The 19737-nt window shown below is 39.1% G+C and overlaps 1 protein-coding gene and 1 long non-coding RNA gene across 4 annotated transcripts in view; one reads left to right on the top strand and one right to left on the bottom strand.

The window, feature by feature from the left end:
• Positions 1-7785: 7785 nt before the first annotated feature.
• Positions 7786-19737, bottom strand: part of FAM199X (family with sequence similarity 199, X-linked) — a 36247-nt gene continuing 24295 nt past the window's right edge. For 2 of the 3 annotated variants that reach the window (XM_067004812.1, XM_067004813.1), the window contains exons 3-7: positions 16809-17028; positions 14956-15105; positions 14457-14618; positions 13336-13596; positions 7786-12423 (exon numbers count right to left, since the gene is read on the bottom strand). In XM_067004812.1, coding sequence (XP_066860913.1) covers positions 12253-12423; positions 13336-13596; positions 14457-14618; positions 14956-15105; positions 16809-17028 — 964 coding nt within the window. In that variant the 3' untranslated portion in view covers positions 7786-12252. Of the gene's footprint in view, positions 12424-13335; positions 13597-14456; positions 14619-14955; positions 15106-16808; positions 17029-19443; positions 19734-19737 lie in introns of those variants that run through there. The other variant, XM_048079206.2, reaches the window with a different exon arrangement.
• On the top strand, positions 9745-16506 carry LOC106037693 (uncharacterized). The gene is made up of 3 exons (XR_001208167.3): positions 9745-9883; positions 14927-15053; positions 16369-16506. It is a non-coding gene; the product is annotated as an uncharacterized lncRNA (long non-coding RNA).

Genomic DNA, 19737 nt, shown 5'->3' with positions numbered 1-19737 from the left:
TCTACGTATGCAACATATTTAAATACACCCACCTACCCTCATTTAGTAACACAAGTTCAACAAAAGCTTCAGTTCTTTCATGGACCTCATTACAGAACACTTATGCACTTGCTCTCTGCCAATTTACATCTAAAAATTGAACTTTTCAAAGCTTCCCTTTATGAAGTTCCAGGTCTATTGCCCTGCACCAGCACAAAGACAGAACTCCTTGTACAAGCTCTGTTAGGCTCTGATATCAATAATATGCATTATGGTATTTCAGTGGGATCCAGCTCTTCAAGAAATAACCACAGGTAAGGAACAAGATAAATGACAAGAAGAGCAAATGTAAGCTCTGAATGGCTGAAATATTGCTGCAGTGTGGCTTTCAGGTCAGAGATTAAGCATAAAATCCTATCAAGTGGAGTTAAATAAATATGAAAATTCCATTTTCTCTTCCTCAAGCAGTCTAATCCAGGCCACCTTCAAAAATTCAAAATTAGATTCATCTTATTTTTTTCTGGCAGTACTGCAAGACTGCTGTCTAGGATCAGTAGATCCCTCCTGCTTGAACTGACTTTTCTTGTCTCAGCTAGCAGAACAGACCTTGGATTTCCGTGCCTTCCTGCTTGTAAGAACTGCTGTTTTCTTCTGGAACAGAAGAGCTAGATTTAGTTCAGTCATTACATTCATTTTTCTAATGCATTCTGGATCTCTGGAGACAGGTGGTTCACAATGAAAAGAAACAAATATAGCTGCTTCTCCATGGAGCATTCTGTTGCCTCAGGTTTCCAAATCCAAATTAAGTAATGATTTATGTACACATCGAGCATTAGCATCTTTGTGCCACATTAGTCATCAGATCACAAGTGGCTCTAAAGAGGCTTTAGTCAAACAAATGAATATTAGGTTGAATGACTCAGCTAACTTCAGCTAAACAGTTCCAGTATGTTCATATTGATCATCACTAAACTGCACAGAAAGTGGGCAGTCTAAGTTGTAAAGTTAAAGAAAAAAATACCTCCCACAGAAGCAGCAACTAGGACTCTGTTTTAAAACCAACACTTACCACACTGATGGGGTCTTCTCCTGATGCATTATCCAAGTTTGTAAGCATTCATTGTAAGCAGTGTTTTCATTAAAGCTTCCCTGATACCAGTATGAAGTTGCAGGAGTGTCTCTCTTCCTTTAAAGATCACTTTCAGCTTCCATAGTCACAAGAAACCCTGAAAGCACACCCTCTAAATCCATAACCAGAGGCCAGCTGTATTTATGCATGTGTGCAAGTGTTAGTGATTTTTAAAGTAATTTCCTGATGCAGAGATCCAACTCAATTTTTAAACACTGAGTAGGCAATACAAGGCAGGCGTGAATTTTCACCCTCACTAAACCTTCTGGGTGTGCATGTTGCTCCTCAAACCAAAGTTCCCCCAGAGTTTTCCTTTCCTTCTCGGATCTATCTTTCCTTCTCATATGGTTCTATGATCTGATATTCAACAGAAATCCTTTTATAACCTTACCAATATACTCAGATCAGCAAAAATATCATTTTGTATAAAACAGCATCTAGCTGTTTGTAACTTAGCCTTTTCCAGCCTTCAATTACAGAGATGGCTTGCTCTGCATATGCTGGGTTGTTTTGCTAAGAACATCTCTAGAGACATTCAAAAAAAAATCAAAACCAGGAATCGCAAGTAGCTACAGCTGATTTCTTTTCAGTACTGCCCCATGTTATGTAGTCTGTTACTCAGTTTTAATATTTTCTACATGTCAGAAAACATGAAATATATGGTGCCTTCTGTTTTCTTTACCAGGTGGCACAAAAAAAATATATATAGTCTACAATTAAGCTATTTCCCAAATATACGAATAATAACTAGTATTACCTCATCAGGGCATATTTACCCCAGCAAAATCTTTCTGGGTTTCTGTCATGAAACACAACAACCAGTTATTATGGGAGAAATCATCCAACTCTTCCATTTCACTGGAAAACCTTTATGATGTTTTCTATTCTTAAGAACCCCAGCATCCTCCAGGCATGTTCTTAGTGAGCAGTTCTATTATTCTACAACACAGTACAAGTGCAACTCACCTCCAGTCTTTTCTTTGGCAACAGGCAGAGGCTCTGGTTAAGATCTTTGTGCTGTAATGCTGAGTGCTGTAGAGAGATGTCTGAAGAAAGAGGCTTCAATTTGAACAAAACAGCTGAACAGCAGAAGAGGAATAGCAGCACAGGACACTGCCAACGGATACGGCAATGGAGCAGGAGACGATCCATGGACATTAAGCATCTCCTTTCCAGACCTACTGCTCTATTTGCAGGACTAGGGAGGCAGATCCTTATCATTATGCCATCACTGAATAAAGGATACTATAAAAAAATTCTTAACATGTTGATCTCTGTTTTTGAGCAAGGCGAGTCTTAGCAAAGAACAGTATAGCTCTTTTTATTTATTTATTTGTTTTTACTCTGGTGAATGTGTGTGTGCGTGAAGGGTTTACCATGCTTCTTAACATAAAGCTATCAGGAAAAGTTCTTAAAGATAATGACTATCACTTTCCACAAACGCTCTTCAGCAGTGCATTTTTAGAAAACCATGTTGATGGCATCCAACTGGACATGCAGTGATACCATGGCAAACTAAAGTATTCTAGTAATGGGCAATGTTTGGATTTACTTTGCAACGTGTAAAGCAAAATAGTCTCAGAAGTAGAATTAAGACAATTGTTAACTTGCATACACAGCCTCAGAAAAAGTCAGAAGCACTTAGGGTTACATTAATTTGTTTTTGCAGATACAAAATCGCTACTGTAAATGTTTTGGCTTGACTTAATAATTAGTTTTCAAGGAAGGGAATGTTTATCCCTCCCTCCTCCCTCCCCAATATTTTTTTCCCCCTTTTTTTGGTCTGAATTCTGCTTTAGGTAAGCTGACATTGCAAAGTCCTTTAACAACAGTACTGCTCAGCTGTATTCCCAGCCCCACATTGACAACAAGGCAATTCTCCGAATGCAGAGAAGATAAATGGAGTTAATGCCACTAAGCAAACATGACATTTTTGTTGTACTGTGATCATAGATGAGTCACTAAGTAAAATGATTAATCACAAATCAATGTTACTAGGCTCATTTAGAGATGATTCTCCCTTTGCAAAGCAGGTAGAAGCTCTAAATTTATAGGCTAATGCGTTTATTCTAGCTGTAGCAGTCTCGTTATTGGTCTTAAGCATCAGCGTCTGCAGGAAATTTGTGCGCAATTAAGCTAAAGTGATGACCTCCTTATACACATTTTGGCACTTTTTTATCTGATAGTGTATTGTGCAAATATATAAATGAATTGAAGCATTACATAGAAATTACAGCTAATGCAACGCTAAGAAAAATAGACATATTCCAGAATTTTAATACATATGCCAATAAGGTATCTAAGACCATAAATTACACTCGTTTTTATCAGTCTGCAAATGGGTTTATCAGGCCACAAATGGGTTTGTACTGAGATTTTAGACTGCTTCATTTTCGGTTGGCTAACATTTGTAACTTCTATAAACAATTTTATGATCTAAATTGTTTAAGGAGGAAGTGCATGGATTTTTTGAGCAACATGCTCATAAGTCACACACTGTGAATATTTTCTATTTGGTAAATAAGTTCACCTTATTAACTATTAAACAGAAAAAAATATATATATTCTTCCAAATTTCCTAAAGACTTGCTAGCCCCTTGGGACTTTTTCTTCATCTTGAATTTAACAAAACTAAATACCTGGATACACTCACACATGCATCAGTCTGCACACCAAGTTTGTCAATGTAAATTGTTTCTGGAGTGATCATTTCCAATCTACAACAGGTAACTTCCAAGGCAAGAGATTGTGGTGCAATCTCAGACATGATAGGACCTGGAACCCCGTACTACCAGACAAGAGCTATTTCAAAGCAGAGCTGGATGAGTATCAACTACGATTTAAAGAGCATTAAACAAATACATGACAATTTGATCAAATTTAGTGATCAGTTTTGCTCTCAGAACGGAATCATTAGGCGGACAGACATTGATACTTGTGACTACGTGGTTAAATTATATAGTCAAGCACCATAATTCACAAGTTTTTGAAGCTTCCTAATACACACACACACACTTTTTGCTCTGATCAGCAATACTTGTAATACTAGGAATCACATAGTCATCTAGACCCAAGTTGCTCCATGTTTTAGGAATGCAGAGAGGAGATGCCAAGCAGAACCATCCGAGAATTGCGAGGTCCTAAGCCAAAACAACCTACAGAAATTGCCAAGCAGCTTGTGCTGCTCTTGCCAGAAATGACCAGCCAGTGAACATAGCACTGTGCTCTGGCTTAGGGAAGAGGTCAAGCACAAAATAGCCCTGCACGTGGAACATGTATTGTTCAAAGAATACACCTCTCAGTAACAGTTCTTGCTTACCATGAACGCTCCTTAGGATAGTAATTGACACATTACACCTTTAGGTATCTCTTGAATGCAGGAGACATCAAATCTACAAAGTGATCTAAACTATGGCCAACAGAAGTTGTCTGCTCATGCAAGTTAACCAGCTGTTGAAAGGAACTTCTCTCAGCTCTTCCTTTGCTCCTTCTTCTACACAAACAGGAACAGAGGGTGAAACAAAACCCTGTGACTAATCAATTTCTACTCTGAACAAAGAAAGCAGGGACTAAATCAACAGCCTTTTAACTACCTAAGAACAGAAACAAACACCAAGAGATTAGAATTACCTGAATAACTAGGGTCTGTGATGAATTCAAAGCATCTTTTCAGTAACTCCCACGCAGTCTTCATGACTGCCACGCTGTACTTGCTATTTATTATTTTCAGGAAGTATAGGCAGGAACTAGGTGCCTAGGTGCCTAAAAACAGACAGCTATGTAGACATTAAGAGCTATATGTCATACTTTAAAGCTCTTTACTCTGCAATCATCCTTTCAAGATTAGTTGGGCACGTTTTCACTGGGGGAGATATTCTAGAATGAATGAAAAGAGCCCAAGAAGGAAGCCTTCATAGTATCAACATTACTTACAGGCTCCTTCTGATACAGATGTTGAAGTGCTATTTGGAACCAGGCACCTCAGCTTTCAGACCATTTACCCTGTAATTGTCCCCATGTGTAAGCCATCTATAAGGAGTGAATAAAGCAACACGTTCACTTAAACCTTACACTGTGGTCACGGTGGAACTAACAACCCTTCAGATCAGCTCTCCGTTTTCAAAGGAAAAGTGCGTGTGAGCAGCAATCCACACCAACTGTCCCCCAGCAGAAGCAGCAAACTGCTGCTAGACATGAGGCAGCTTGGCTTTTGAAGATACACTGGTACAAGGCAGCTTATTAAAGGCATTAAACACAGAAGACAACATTTAACCAACTGATATGATCACAGGCATCCCTTCTTGCAAGGCCGTGCTGTAGCAATGAGGACAAAGCCCTGTGCTTACCAGTGCTGTAAGTCTGGGATGTCACTAGTACTAGGATAGGGACATCAGTCCTCAGCACAGTGATGAAATCACAGCCAAGGATGTTGAGATGGCAAATGCTGCTGCCTCTCCTGTGACAAGCACTCAGAACTGAGAAGAAGCTGTGTTTCCTTAGGGGAGCACAGCTGACACAAGGACCAGACAGACTGCTTACAGCAAGCAGCCTCAGGTCACCCACAACCGGCCAGCGGGCCCAAGGTCTGACCACAGCAGTTTCCCAGCTCTACATAAGGTCTCTCTCCACTAGAGTAACATGAGTATAAATACTCAGCTACAAGATTCATAACCCACGCTAAAGAAGCCTGAATGTGAAACAAATCAGGAAGTTTAAAGCACTAATACAGCATATATACAAAAATTAACACTGAACAGGGATATACTTCCATCTTTCAATCGCAATAAGCAGCACCAGGCAGGAAGCAGCATCTGTTTCTCTAGTCACTGGCAATCTTTTTATTATAAAACTCTTAAGAGACACATTCTTCCTACCAAAAAAAAAAAAAAAAAGCATAAGAAGGAAATCCTCCTAATAACCGTTAACAGGACAATAAAGAAAAAAGTATTTGTAGCAAAACAAAGCTGGCAGCCATAGTCTCAAAGGCAAGTACAGTGCTCCCTCTAGTGGAAATACACACAGGAGAGTTAGTGATCTTTTCAAATCAAGTTGGTAGTCTAGATCAGACCTCAGGGAAGCAAATCATAACTGCTACTGTACTAGGAAATGTTTGAATAAAGTTGAATAAAGCATAAAACATTCAGGTCAGTAGTAAAAGAAGGCTGAGGACAGCAAGAACATATCCAATACCATCTTTCAATTTAGTAAAGGAAGTTTATCTATTTTGCTGAAGCGGAATTTTTGGTTCAGCTTGTGCCTAAATAGGATTTGGCCATCAAGTGAGACTCTCCTTGCAGTGAGACTTGCTACACGAGAAGAATAAATGAAGAAATGTGTAAGTGGTGATGAGTTCCTTAACACGCACTATTTCGTTGTGAGCACACAACCTCACTTGAGAGTCAAGCCACGAGATACCATTATTGCACAAACAGCTGCATGGCTCAGTGATGAACTACTGCAACGGGATTTCCTCTGAAGTTCACAAGTCTGCAGCACAGCAGCATGATGAGACCCTGCAGTTCAGAAAACACAAGTAACAGCTTCCGTGCAGCTTCTAGGTGTCACACACACAGTGGTAAATCCTTAGCACTAGAGACCCCCACAAAGGCTCAAGGACCTTAGCAACATTTCCATTTATTTTGTTGCAGAATACTTTGCACTGCCACTCACCTTTGGGAGAAAGCAGACTAAAAGCTTTCTACTTTCAACTAAAAGTTGTTGAGTAAAGGCAAAGCATCGCAAGAGGAATAGCTTCTGCAGTTGCACTCTGCAGCCTCCCAGCCACACCAAAAGAATTAGAGGTCTCTGACCATTTGATGAGACTTGCCGTGGTGTGCTATGTTTCTGCCCCCATCTACCCTCCTCTGTCCCTCAATGTGTACAGAAACAGGCTGGAATAGTAACTGTTGGTGAATTTTAACTTGCTTACGTGATGAGAACTGGAGCCTTAGCTGGGATGAACAAGGCAGTTTATATCCCTGAGGCACTGCAGGAAGCTTTCCAAACACTGAGGAATACATCCTTGTGCCTGCTAATCTCTTACTGTATTTTCAGGGCTTTTCTGCTTGGTTCCAGGTGGGAAAGAGAAGAATTTTCTTAATACTGCACTTGAAACTTCAGTGTTGCAGAAGGCAGAGGATTTGAGAACAGGATTTACAATACAGTGATACATAGGCATCTGCATGATGAACTATACAACCATGGTTGGTTATAAGCTTTAAAAAAAAGTCACAGAGATATTTAAACATTACAGGACAGGTATTGGCTTGATGACTATAGACAGTGAGGGTGACAGCAGAAGAAAATCCAGTTATTGCTGACAAAAAAAAGCGATCAGACTTCCTATGTCCAGGCCCACAGATATGTAATGTACAGCATATACATATACTAAAAGTGAAAAATCCTTTGGCACAGAAATCAATAACAGAGGAGAGTTTTCAGTACAAGATCTTGGATTATATCATTTGTGTTTTTTTTTTTTTACTAAAGAAACAATTCTGATCAGGTTGTACGGGTAACAAACTACAGTAGTTAAGGAGGGACTGGTTTGCTTTCTGTCACAAAGAACAGCTAATGTGTGCTACATGAACTTGTACTTTATGCCTGCCTAGCGTGTACAAGCCCTATATATGAATAACCCTGCTCTGAACAAGATACCACAGTTTCATGAGAATATCTTTGCTATGTCATCAGTTTTAATTCCAGCCTGTACTCCAATATGCACATGACTATTTTCAAATACAATGAAAACTTGATGTAAACAGCATCAGTCACCAGCATGGCAGCTATTGGTAAATCCTTCACAATTTCAGAAAAAATCTCTATAAACACTGTGGAAAGCAGATACAGAATGTACATAGGACAGTTTTCTATACAAAAGTGCATTTTAGCCATATAATTAGTGGAGAACCTGGAAAAAAAAATCAATGTAAGCAGTACCATATATTCTAATCTACACCCTCCACCCCCCAAAGAAAACCAAAACATCAAAAAAACCAAAACATCAAAAAAACCAAACACGTAAACCAAAACAAAAACCAAACAAAACCCACCATTTTCTCCTTGCTTTGGTTATGAACTATATTCAAGCTTCAACATATATTTTTTTTAATTGCAGAATTTATTTGTTATTTGGAAATATTTTAAAGTTAGCCAGATGAGAGAGAATGCAAGTACGATTATCAGAGTTAATAGTCAAAATAGACAAACTTTTAATAATACTAACATTCGCACTTGGTAGATTAATAAGTTAATTTTGCAATCCTTAAATGGAAAATTGCATGTCGACCAGGTCCTTTCTATGCCCAAGAACCGCAAGACCCATAAGCTCAAGAACTTTAAACCAATAAATCTAACAACACTGGCCATGAAAAGCTGGCTTATAAGAATGAGTTTCAGTTTCAAGAGCCCCCAAAACAGTCAAATTTATTAATATTTATAGACCAATGCATCAACTGATTTCAAAGCTCAAAGAGTGTTAAGAGAAAAGAAATGGCTTTAAGCCATTCAGCATAGATGAACAGTAAATATTGCCATTTTATTTGCTTCAACACCTTATACGCACTCTGATGTAAATGCATATGAATGAATTCAAACTTTTTATTTTCCCCCCCCAGAGAATGTTCTTCACAGGTTTCAAACCACAATATGAGAACTAAAAGTTAAGCCCAGGAAAGCTTTGCAAAGACCTTGATTGCTCTTCTTAGTAAGCACCCCATACAGAGTATACTATAACCATTCTTTAATCAGTTTCCCAGTTAAAGAAAAATAGTTTGTGTCTTAACAGAGACAAAGGGTGACACCAGATACACACACAAATTAGACAGGTTTGTCAGGCGGCTAGCTTTCTTCCTCGTATTTATAAGCATATTAGAAAAGAATGTTCTCTATTGTTTACAGTCCTATTGCAATCAGACTTTCAGTGCTCCTTCTAAGCCTTTTTAGAGAAAAAGTTACCATGGAAGCAAATCATTAATGTTAGAGAGTGTAAACTGATTACATTCATATTACAGGGGGTACAAGCACCTAGATATAGAGCTTCAGTACCATGGAGCCATACAACTACTAGCTTTTTCCCGTGTGTCTCTATTTTGTTTTTAAGCTTACCATTTTCCATCAATTAATAAGTAGAAATCTGATTCTTTCTTTTTTGAAAAAAGCAGTACAAAGAATATACAGTCTGTTGCTGTTTTGTAGCTATCTGAACCCAACAGGCTGTAGATAGCCTCCTGTAAAACAAAGTAGCAGCCACTATGGCTTAAACCTTGTCTTGCTGATCAAAGTGTAACTAAAATTCCACCTAACTAATGCCACAGGCATCCAAAACTAATTTTAAACATATAGCATATTGCAAGAAAAGATCAGAATCTGATAAAGACACCTCCCACCCCTCCTCAAACTGAGGGTACCATTCGAACTAAGAAGGATATGAAAGAGGAAAAAAAGAGAGCATGTAAAAGCATGGGACAAAGTTTGAAACCCACAGCTATTTCAGGTCTGATTCTCTGAGATGCCAAGCACTTAGCAAAGAGGAAAGTCAGGTAACCAAGAAATTATTCTACATTCTGATCAGAACATCCACAGTTTTGTATTCCTAGGTTAAAAGCATTCTGGAACTACAAGATTCTAGAGCTATGAGTTATTAACGTGGCAACCCTTTAAACTCACACTTTTCTATCATTTTAACTGTCATACAAGTGACTGAAGTACCCAGCTGGAGATAACTTACCCCAAGCAGCTACTGTGGCACCCAGGAACTTTTCTCCAATACAACAGGTGAGTAATTGGAACCATTTAGTCATTTGGATAAATTTATACTTACATGCTTACACTAAAATCAAGATGGAAATACTATCCTCCCTCGGTTTACAACCTCTGAAAGCTAGTAGACAGGTACCTCATCAAAATAAGGAAGTCTTCTCTCAACAAGGCCTGAGGAATTTGAACTCTGAAGAGCTACTGAAACAGAATAAAACGACACTTTCATGCTCCACCATGCTGAGGTATTGCACCTTTCTTACAATTCATTTCAGAATTTCAATGCTCTACAATATTAAATGTACATTTTTCTTCAGGAAATAAATATTCACATCTCAAAATCACTGTGGAAAATAAAGGTTATACTCAGCTGTGACAGTACACACAGTGAAATGTTTCATGATGAATTCATCCATTACTGCCATAGTAAGTTGCAAGAGTGCAACTACTGCATCCTGAAATTAGCTGAATTGACAGCAATTGATTTTCTTCCCCCATCCATTTAAAATGCTGCAGATACAAGTCAATCTAAATTCTTAATAACCTGTACACAGCTAAAAAGTTTTTAGTATTGTTTCTACAGGAAGAAGAGAGGTGTCATCCAGCTATAATGCACTGCAAGCAAATACTAACAGATTAGAGTCACTTCTGGTCTGCAGCCAAATGACTGGCAATATGGCGTAGCTAACATTTGAGTTGAAAATGACATTACATAGCTTTTATTAATAGCCAAGTCTGGCTGCAATGAGTGACTGAGTTCACATAGACTAGTTAGACTATGGACATCATTTATTTCTTACTGAAGCCCTTTCAGAGGCCACTGTTCAGATATTTTATTGGTTAGATTATTTTCAGGCTACATGGAATGCCACTTCTGAAATAAATATACTTCAGCTGTCATGGCAAAAAAGTGTGTGCAGGACATGCAAAATGAATGAGTAGTCCCAAACCTCTATATAAAGTGAATCATGCAATTCTGCAGGATTGGGCTATATCCTGCATTTACAGGCACCTGTGACCATACTAAATTGCCAGACACCTTAATTCATGAGAGCAAAATTAAAATAGTAAAGCATCAGTGTAGTAAGAAAATCACCTTCCTGAACTCAGAAATAGAAAATACTTGAACTCCTCAACTTTCACTCTGAAATTTAGAACTATCAATTTCATCTCAGGTTGGAGGGAAAGGAGTTTTGTAACACGTAGTTCCAAGATGAAGACAGAAGTCACTTTACAGATTGTCATGATTAGGAAACATGTTAAAACAGCTACTTTTAACTCCCTACCTGAAAAAACATAATTTTACCTCATTTTCTTAGCAAGAGATACTTCAAAAGCAGACAGACAACAAAAGCAGGATTCTGAAGCACATTAATAATTGTGCAACAACCAGCATGGAAGACCCATCCTCAGTTGGGTGGTAAAGGAGTAAACATAATTGTATGACACAGCTGTGTTAAGTTCTCTTGCCTACAACATGAATCAATATAGATAAAATTCCAGAGGGAAAAAAAGCCACCAAAGTTGTGTGCCACTTGTTTGCACTTCTGTTTCCAGTAGCATTTTAAGCTATTTTAAGTAGTGTCCTAGACAACTTTACTGAAAATTAATGTACTTTTAATGCATAACGATGTTTTCTTTCAATCTCTTTATAGCAATACTAGGGATGTACTAGTCAACCGTTACTAACGATCAGACTAAGAGATATTGAGCAGCAAAATAACTTTTTAAAGACTAAGTTTGCAATTTTTGTTTTCATTTTTGACTCTAAATGCTTTCTAAATAACTGTATCATTAGGTATTATTTGTGTATATATATTTTTTGCATTAGAAGTCCTGCTTCTTGCTTTCTATGCAGTTTGAGTTAAATTGAAACTTCTAGAAATTGGATTTATCACAGTATTTTGATTCTGTATGATCCAAGAGAAAGACTGAAGAAAGCCTTACAGAATTATTATTTTTTTCCTCATGCTAAATAATCTTTCTAACAAGAAAGGAAGAGACAAAGCAAGCTAAGTGTAATACTAACTCTAACTAGGCGAAAAAAAAAAAAGCTGAAGCATAGTACTGCATACTTAGTGTCATCCGAAAGCATCCCTAGACTTACGTCTTGCGAGTAGCATGTCAGCCAAATTCAATTTTCCTTAAAAAGAATTTATCTATTCAGCAGCTTTTCAGAAGTCAATTAAGTTTCTGAAGTCTTAGTTGCAAAATTAGTCTCAAAAAGCTGAAGTTACTCAATTCTTAGAATGTCTTACCAAAATTATACTTGAGAAAAGATCTGGTTTATATTGTTAATACTAATCAAAATTTGGTCAAGAAATATATGTAAACAATAAGAATAATACATTTAAGGCTTAGAAAGAACACTGATAAATTCACCCCTGTCACATTAAAACATCCACATCTCCTTCATGGTCCTCCTCAGTCACTTTTAAAGAGAGCACTTCTTCATTAAGAAATAATCCACTCAGTCTTTCCTTACGAGCTTGTCTTTGTTCTTTCAGCTGTCTCTTGCGTAAGGCCTTTTGCTGTAGTTTCCGTTGCTTGGAACGTTTCTGCCAAAATTGAGAAAACAGACATAAGATTTTGTTCAGTATGTTAGAAGCCACCTTTAAAGTTGACAAATATGTTAACCTCTAAATTAACGTTTGCTCTGAAAAATAACTAAAATGAATTCTGAGGTGGTGCAAACATAAATAAATGCCTGTTATAGCTTGATTTTTTTCCTTAAGATCAGTACACAAATTCTGTATCAGAACTTTTTACCGTGTCTCAATTATGTGACACAACATCACCCTGTGACATTGCACAGCTGAGTCTTTGATCAGAAGAGTCTTTATTACAGTGGAAAAGTTAGTCTTCAAATAGCAAATGGAACTGAAGTCCAACCTGACACGTTGAAGAGCAAGCAGGAACTGCTCTTCTCCACACCTGAAATTGGAATTATGGAGACGGGACAAGTGCCACAGTATTACTTTAACTGAAACTTACTTCAGTAGGTCACTCCCCACAAAGTAATCTCATGAGACATGTCAGAAGGATAAACTGAAGATCCAAGAAGCCTACATAAACAAAACTGTCCTTACTATCCAGAAATTATGCCAAGATTAGGCTGATCATCCTTGACAAAAATGTTATGTGATGTAAAACGTGTGCTTGTTCAAAGGATAAAGTTTGATGTATAAGCCTTTATTCAGCCCCCATTCACCTTATTCAAACAAAAGTAATCAGAAGATCTACTTCATACAAACATCAAGCTTTAACTTGGAGGAGAAATGATAAGAGTACAAGTTTAAATTCATTATGGTCATGCCAGAGGAAAGACAGCACTGATTTAGCTAGATAACTTTAGCAGATCCACAGTTACTAACTAGGTTCCTTCAACACAAACATCCTAGTTCAAATCACATAAGCAACCATAACAAGTTACACAGCTTAATACACATGTACATAACTAGAAGCTTTACTTTTGAATCCCGGATTCTTTCTGCAGCACTTGTGGACAAATTACTATCACTGTGTGCTCGACTCATGTTGGCACTTGAGTTTGACGCAGAGTTAGCAACGCTGGAACCACTGCTGCTTGCTGAGCTGACCATGCTGGCACTACTGCTGCTGGCACTGGCACCGCTCACACCACTGGTACTTGCACAACTGTAGCTGCTCCTCTTCCAGTTTTCCCTTGCAGATCGTTGACGAGGTCCGTGTTCCTTGATATAGTTTCTCACCTTCAAAACAGAGACAGAGGAATTAGTAAAGCCTAATACTGGACTGAGATACTCCTTTGCATAGCAAATAAACACAACGTTCCTGTTACTAATGATGAAATTACTGGATCAGTTCAGTTAGTACTTTAAGCCATTTTGTTGTGGCTGCTTAAATACCATGCCACCTCACAGTCATCAAATGAACTAACTTTACCAAGAGCTAAGTTAATACTAACTTCATTGTGGAAGGAAGAAAACTAAGTAACAAGTTTTTGTTCCGCCCCCCCATCTCCCGCCCAACCCCACAGATTTCAATTAAGTTGTAATAATAACACAAAAACAGAAATACCAGCCAAGTTCACCTAAATTATTAAAACACATTTATTTTGCTACAAACACTCAAACAAAAGTGGGCGTAAGAAGAGCTGTACTTCACGGTGATACTTGTGAAATGTCTGAAATATGAAATAGTCCAAGTCCGTAAGAACAGTGACTGTCTACCCTTTTCAATTATGTTCAGTTTATGTTCAGTTAGCAAATTACTATCCTCGACCAGTTGACAGTCACGAAATGGAAGCTTTGTTGTAAGGAGTACGGGTCCCACAGCATGACTCATTACACACATGCCAGCATGTCAGAATTGATTGCTACACTTCTAATATGTACCAAGATCATAAAATCAAAGAGTCTTTCTTGCAAGTTTAGTACATGCAATATGCTTTTGAACACCAGAGCGTATTATTGTCAAGCAGGAAACCAGAGTATTTCCTTGTATATAATAATTATGTAGAAAAATTGATCACAACTAACATTTTGCAAGACACACCAGATGCTGGAGGGCTTAAAAAAAAAAAAAGGCATATATACAAACCTTAACTCACCTGTTTCAGTTTTTCATCTGTGAGACAGTTCAGTTCAATAATGAATTCACTATCTGTAGGTGAGATCTGCGCAGTAGGATCAATAATTTTAATAATGTCAAGTTGCTCTCGAAGGCCCATCTCTGTGCTCACTTTGCGACTCAAATATTCAATATATTCAACCTAGAACCCAAAGAAAAGCAGGTCATTTAAAACTATTATTGATTCTAAAAGAACTAGAGAAAAAAGGAAGGACTGACAGAATAAAACATTTGCAAATATCCCACTTTCTATAATTCTTGCCTCTCTGAGTATCCTCAAAAACCCAAGAAGAAAGCTTGAATGCATGTTAAACTGCCTATTACAGATGCAAAAGACAAGATTTAATTTCAAAAAATCAAATAGTACTGCATATGGATGCATTTACACCTAGAGAAACCAGTATGTCTTTTGAGATGCAGCACTAACTAAAGTTCTTCTGTATCTTACAGTTAGCATAAAAGAAGAAAGTTGATTTCACCTGCTCATCATTTGTCATTGCACTCCATGGAAGTTCATCAAGATTCCTATGCTTGTTTTTCTTCTTCGGAAGCAGACACGGAGAGCTTGGAATACTAGGTATAACATCAGAAAGTACATCGCTCCCACTTGTAATGTCACTGCCAGGCAACTTGTAATAAGCAAAAGAAAGAACAAAGCCTTAGAATACCGTAGGCACATTTAAAGTCATTTCAACACTATTAACAAATTCAAAACATGCTTTCAAATTAGCAAAGCATTGCTTATCTATATACTCTAACGATTTCCTAATAAGTACTCAAAACCCTGCAGTACTTGTTTTAATCTTCCAACAAACTGCAAGTGCAGCAAATCACACTCTACTCAAAGCTCTTAAAAAAAAATTACATTTAAAGAAACACCAGTACGATGTGGCATTTCACTCTTTGCCTTCTCCATCAGTGAAAATTGTCCATGACATTCTAAAGCTAAACCTAAACCTCCCATTCTTGAGCACAATTTTAGTTTAGGAAAGATAATTTCAGAGTAGTTCTATAATTTATATTACATCCCATAATTACACAATACAATTGAAATAAAATATTAAAGTTGCTGTCATTTTCTTGGAAGCAACTGCAGAACTTTAGCTAACTTCATTTGTACGACTGACATGTAATTTCTGTATGCACTTCCAGTTAAAGTGTGACAGTTGGATTACTCATGCTCAGATTCTGCCAGATAACACTGTAAAAACTAACAAATAGCTTTCAAAAATTCTACAAGTTGAATCAAGTACGTCTCTTAAGAAATACTTGTTTAAAAAAAACTAGTTACTAATCAAACACGCTGTCAGCTAAGTAAGATGTGGGAAATTGCTTCTTTTCAAAATAATCCCCCAGTTTATCAGGCAATTAAAATTTCACAACTCAGCAAAGCACTGAATCACTGGGATCCAATCTGAGCTGCTCCTACAGGCTGCATTATACAAATGCACTTGTAACTTCAAAGAGTACATACAGAGATTAGCAGCGAGACTAAAAGAGTAAGAAATACAGAGCAAATTCCGTCCATGTTTTCTTAAGTTTATTCGTACCTTCCAGAACAGAGTTTGTCTGGAAATTTGTATTCTCGGTCCTTATGCTGCATTTATAAGGCTCTGTATGTGCTTAGACTAAGCTTTATGACAAAATTTAAAAGTATTCTTCAGTATATTCTGAAGCACGTTTCCTATTTCAAACTCACATGTATGTTAAAAGTTGATACAAGTCTATAAAATAAAAAGAGTTAAGTCTATAATGTGTAAGAACAAATGCATATCATTAAAAGACCACTAAAGAAAGTAGTAAGACACATGGCGATGCCTGACTAGGACCGCACCCTATACAGACTAGAACAAAAGCAGTACATGATTCATCTTCACACTTTTCCCATCCAGGTGAAGCAAAGCAAGCTCTGTACTCTTCTCAGCACCAAAAAAAAATGGAAATAGGCTATATCAACAGATTCTACACTTTATCTGTCAGTTCCATCTTTGCAGAAGACTTAATATGACCAAATCGCCAGCAGACATCTATAACCAGATTTCATCAGCATGGCAGATCCTCAAGACATAGAACCTAAGCTCACAGCTACGAGATACACAATGACCACAAGAACCAAGCAACCATAATACATAACCACTCCTCTTGGAGGAGACTCTTCTCCAGATCAAATACTCCAGAATAAAATGGAACAAAACATTTTCCTTATTGCTGAAGATTCAGATACCTGTTCTAAAGTTCAGGAGTTAAAGAATAAAAAACAGTGGAGGATTTTTCAGTTAAAGCTAAACCCAGGACTTAGTCTATACAAAATTTTACAGTGGAACTAGTTTACCTGCCATTCAAACTCGCTGTCCGACCAATCCCAGTACGTGCTGATAGAGGAAGAGACATCACTGCAGACACTGCCCTCAGGGAACAAATCAAAAGAGGTGAACTCCTGGTCATCCAACAGAGAATAGCAGTCATCTTGGTCGCCAACTGAAACCGAAGAGAACAGCTCCTCACTGCACTCTGAGCTGGCCACGCTGGTTCCACAAGAAGTCAAGTTCCACCTGTAACACAGGACAAAATAAATAGAAAGTAGAAAACATATTGGCATCATGCATCCTGAAAAATGCTTATGTTTTTTAAGCCTCAAAAAACCATCTCCACTTTGCTTGTCAGTAACAGTACGCTGATTTCTATTGAAGTTATTATTCAAATGGAAGTATTCTGGTTTTAAGTATTTTTAAAAGGCAAACAACACCAAACGGAATTCAACATTAAAAATAGCAAGGCAAAAATCCATACACAGCGTATTTATACCTTTATTATAACATATTAACACTTTCCATCCCAGAGTGATGACTCCTGTAGAGTGTGAATTTTTGTTTTTTTCTTCTTTAAATACGCTAAACTAAAAGATAATTTCATATAACTGCCATATAAATTGAAATCAATTGGACTTCAGAATAACAAAGTATTTCCTAATCTATATTCCAAATAGGAGTCAAAGCAATTCTAGGATGATGAACCCACGCAAAACTAATACTTAATAGGGAAACACAACACGGATATAGCCAAGGCCCCATTATTCACTGCTTTCAGCCCTGAACACCAAAAACATCAGACATGCTGTTGAAATGACAGTACAAGGTGGAAACCTGACCTGTGTGAAAATGCTGTTATGTTATTCAACACCTTTTTTCCCCTTATAATTTCATTTAAAAAGCCAGTTACTGCTGTTGCTAAAGTAAAACAACTGAGGACTCAGATTTCACAGAACAGGTTTTCTAAGAGTAAGCCAAAATTTAACAAGCTCATGCAACCAGTCTCCCTATCTGGATTTATTTTACAGATTGGTGAAAACTAGGTCGAGACAACTATGAGTCAGCACAGCACTGCAATACGGCCCAAACAATTTGAAAAGAGCTTCCAAAACCCACCACACAAACCCAGGCACTGAATTCCCATTCCATCAGTCTATCCACTTCAATCTGGCTAACTGAAAAAACGCTCCTCTATCCAACTGCAAGGGCTGAGCAGTGCCATCAAAGAGAAATGCAGGTCCTCACCATCGTTATTTAGCTGCACACCTGGCTGGCTGTTTGTGATGGACTCACTCCCACATCTATCTGGCCAGCAGTGAATTTATCCAATTTAAAGACACCTCAGAAGCTTTTCTTTTAGCAGACTGACGAGGTCCTGTTCTCCCTTTCTGCACCCCTTAACCGTGTGCTATGTTTTAGTAGCACAGACTTCTGTGGGCAGGGCAGTCAGTTGGTATACAGAATACAAGAGGTGACACAGCATGATTCTGAGCATTACTCCAGCTCCAATATTCACGAAGTATTGATGAAAGGATAGGTAGAGCAGACAAAGCTTCTAGACATGTCAAAACACAGGGTGAGGTTCCGAGACTCTAACGCCAACCGCGTGCAGATACGCCAGGTTCGTAGCACCACTGCAGCTGGAGGCAGTCAGCCCTCTCCTCACACAGCCTGCTGTACTTGCTGGGATGAACTGGGTTAGAAAGAGGTGAGGACTGCATTACAGTTACTTGCGACTTGAAAAAATGGAAAGCCTTCATGAGAACTGAAGGTTGTGCAGTGCATCTGCAACAGCTAAATCTGTGTGAGTCTGGGTGGGGGTGCCCAAGGAAATGAAATACCCTCCTGAGGTGCCTTCAGTACCTGGGTTTGTAAAATGAGCAAGCCTGAAGAAAACACTCAGAAGGTGAAGACAGCATGAAGGGAAACATACAAGACAAATGCGCGATACTCCCCACATTTGCATTTAATCAGTCTTACAGACACACTACGAATACCAAGCATCTTACTCTTCCTGACACTATCTGGTCTTAGAATACATGAACTAGATGACGATAGCATATTGTATTTGATCAATGCTTCTCACGTCAAACCATTTAACCCACAGTTAAGAGCACTGAACAACACTTTTGAAGTGTAATTTCCATCATTTCACACAAATTCAGCTGGGAGACTACCTCGTTACTCACTCTCCATCATGGTGCAGTAGGAACACCAATAACCAGTAAAAGTATTTTGCAACTCTGGAACAGGAACTAAACCCATACGTACACGTGCTGAAGGCTGAGGCCTCACACGCTGCTCTCATAAAAGCCATGGCTACACTGAGGCTTGGCTGTGTGCGTATACGGAAGGAGAACCAGGATCCTTGGCAAGCAGGCCTGTTTGCTTTTTATTTTACAAGCACACCCGGCATTTCTTTGCAGAGCTGCACCGGCATTTTCCTTGTAGGCCTTCCCCACAAATTACAGCCCGTCCATTTGCCCCTAATTAGCAGCATGGGACCGAAAGGCTCCTGCGGGAGCCGCCGCAGTCCCAGGCCGCCTGTCTCACCCCAACCCCCGGCGGCTCGCTGGGTGCCCCCGGTGCCTTCCCCCCCCCCATCCCCCAACCCTCGGGACGGCGTCCGGGAGCCTCCCCCCCGCGGCAGCCGCCGACCTGTTGGAGTGGAAGCGGCGCAGCGGGTCGGTGCGGTGGCAGGACGAGAGCTGGCAGCCGAAGTCGCTGACGTCCAGGCAGCCCTCCTCGCTCAGGCTCCAGCTGCCGCCGCGCGGCGGGTGCTGGTGCGAGAGGAGCGGGCACGGCTCGTCGGGGGCCAGGAACTTCTCGTACGGCTCCTCGGTCATGGCGGCGGCGGGAGAAGGAGCGGGGGGATCGCCTCACGCTCCGAGCGGCCGAGCCGCAGGCGCCGCCATGGAGGGAGCGGGGCAGGAGGCGGCGGGCTCCTTCCGG

This window comes from Anser cygnoides, chromosome 13, assembly GCF_040182565.1.
Source record: "Anser cygnoides isolate HZ-2024a breed goose chromosome 13, Taihu_goose_T2T_genome, whole genome shotgun sequence".
In the NCBI taxonomy this organism is placed as follows: Eukaryota; Metazoa; Chordata; class Aves; order Anseriformes; family Anatidae; genus Anser; species Anser cygnoides.
Note: the sequence above shows the minus strand (reverse complement) of the source record. Positions and strands in the feature narration are given on the sequence as shown.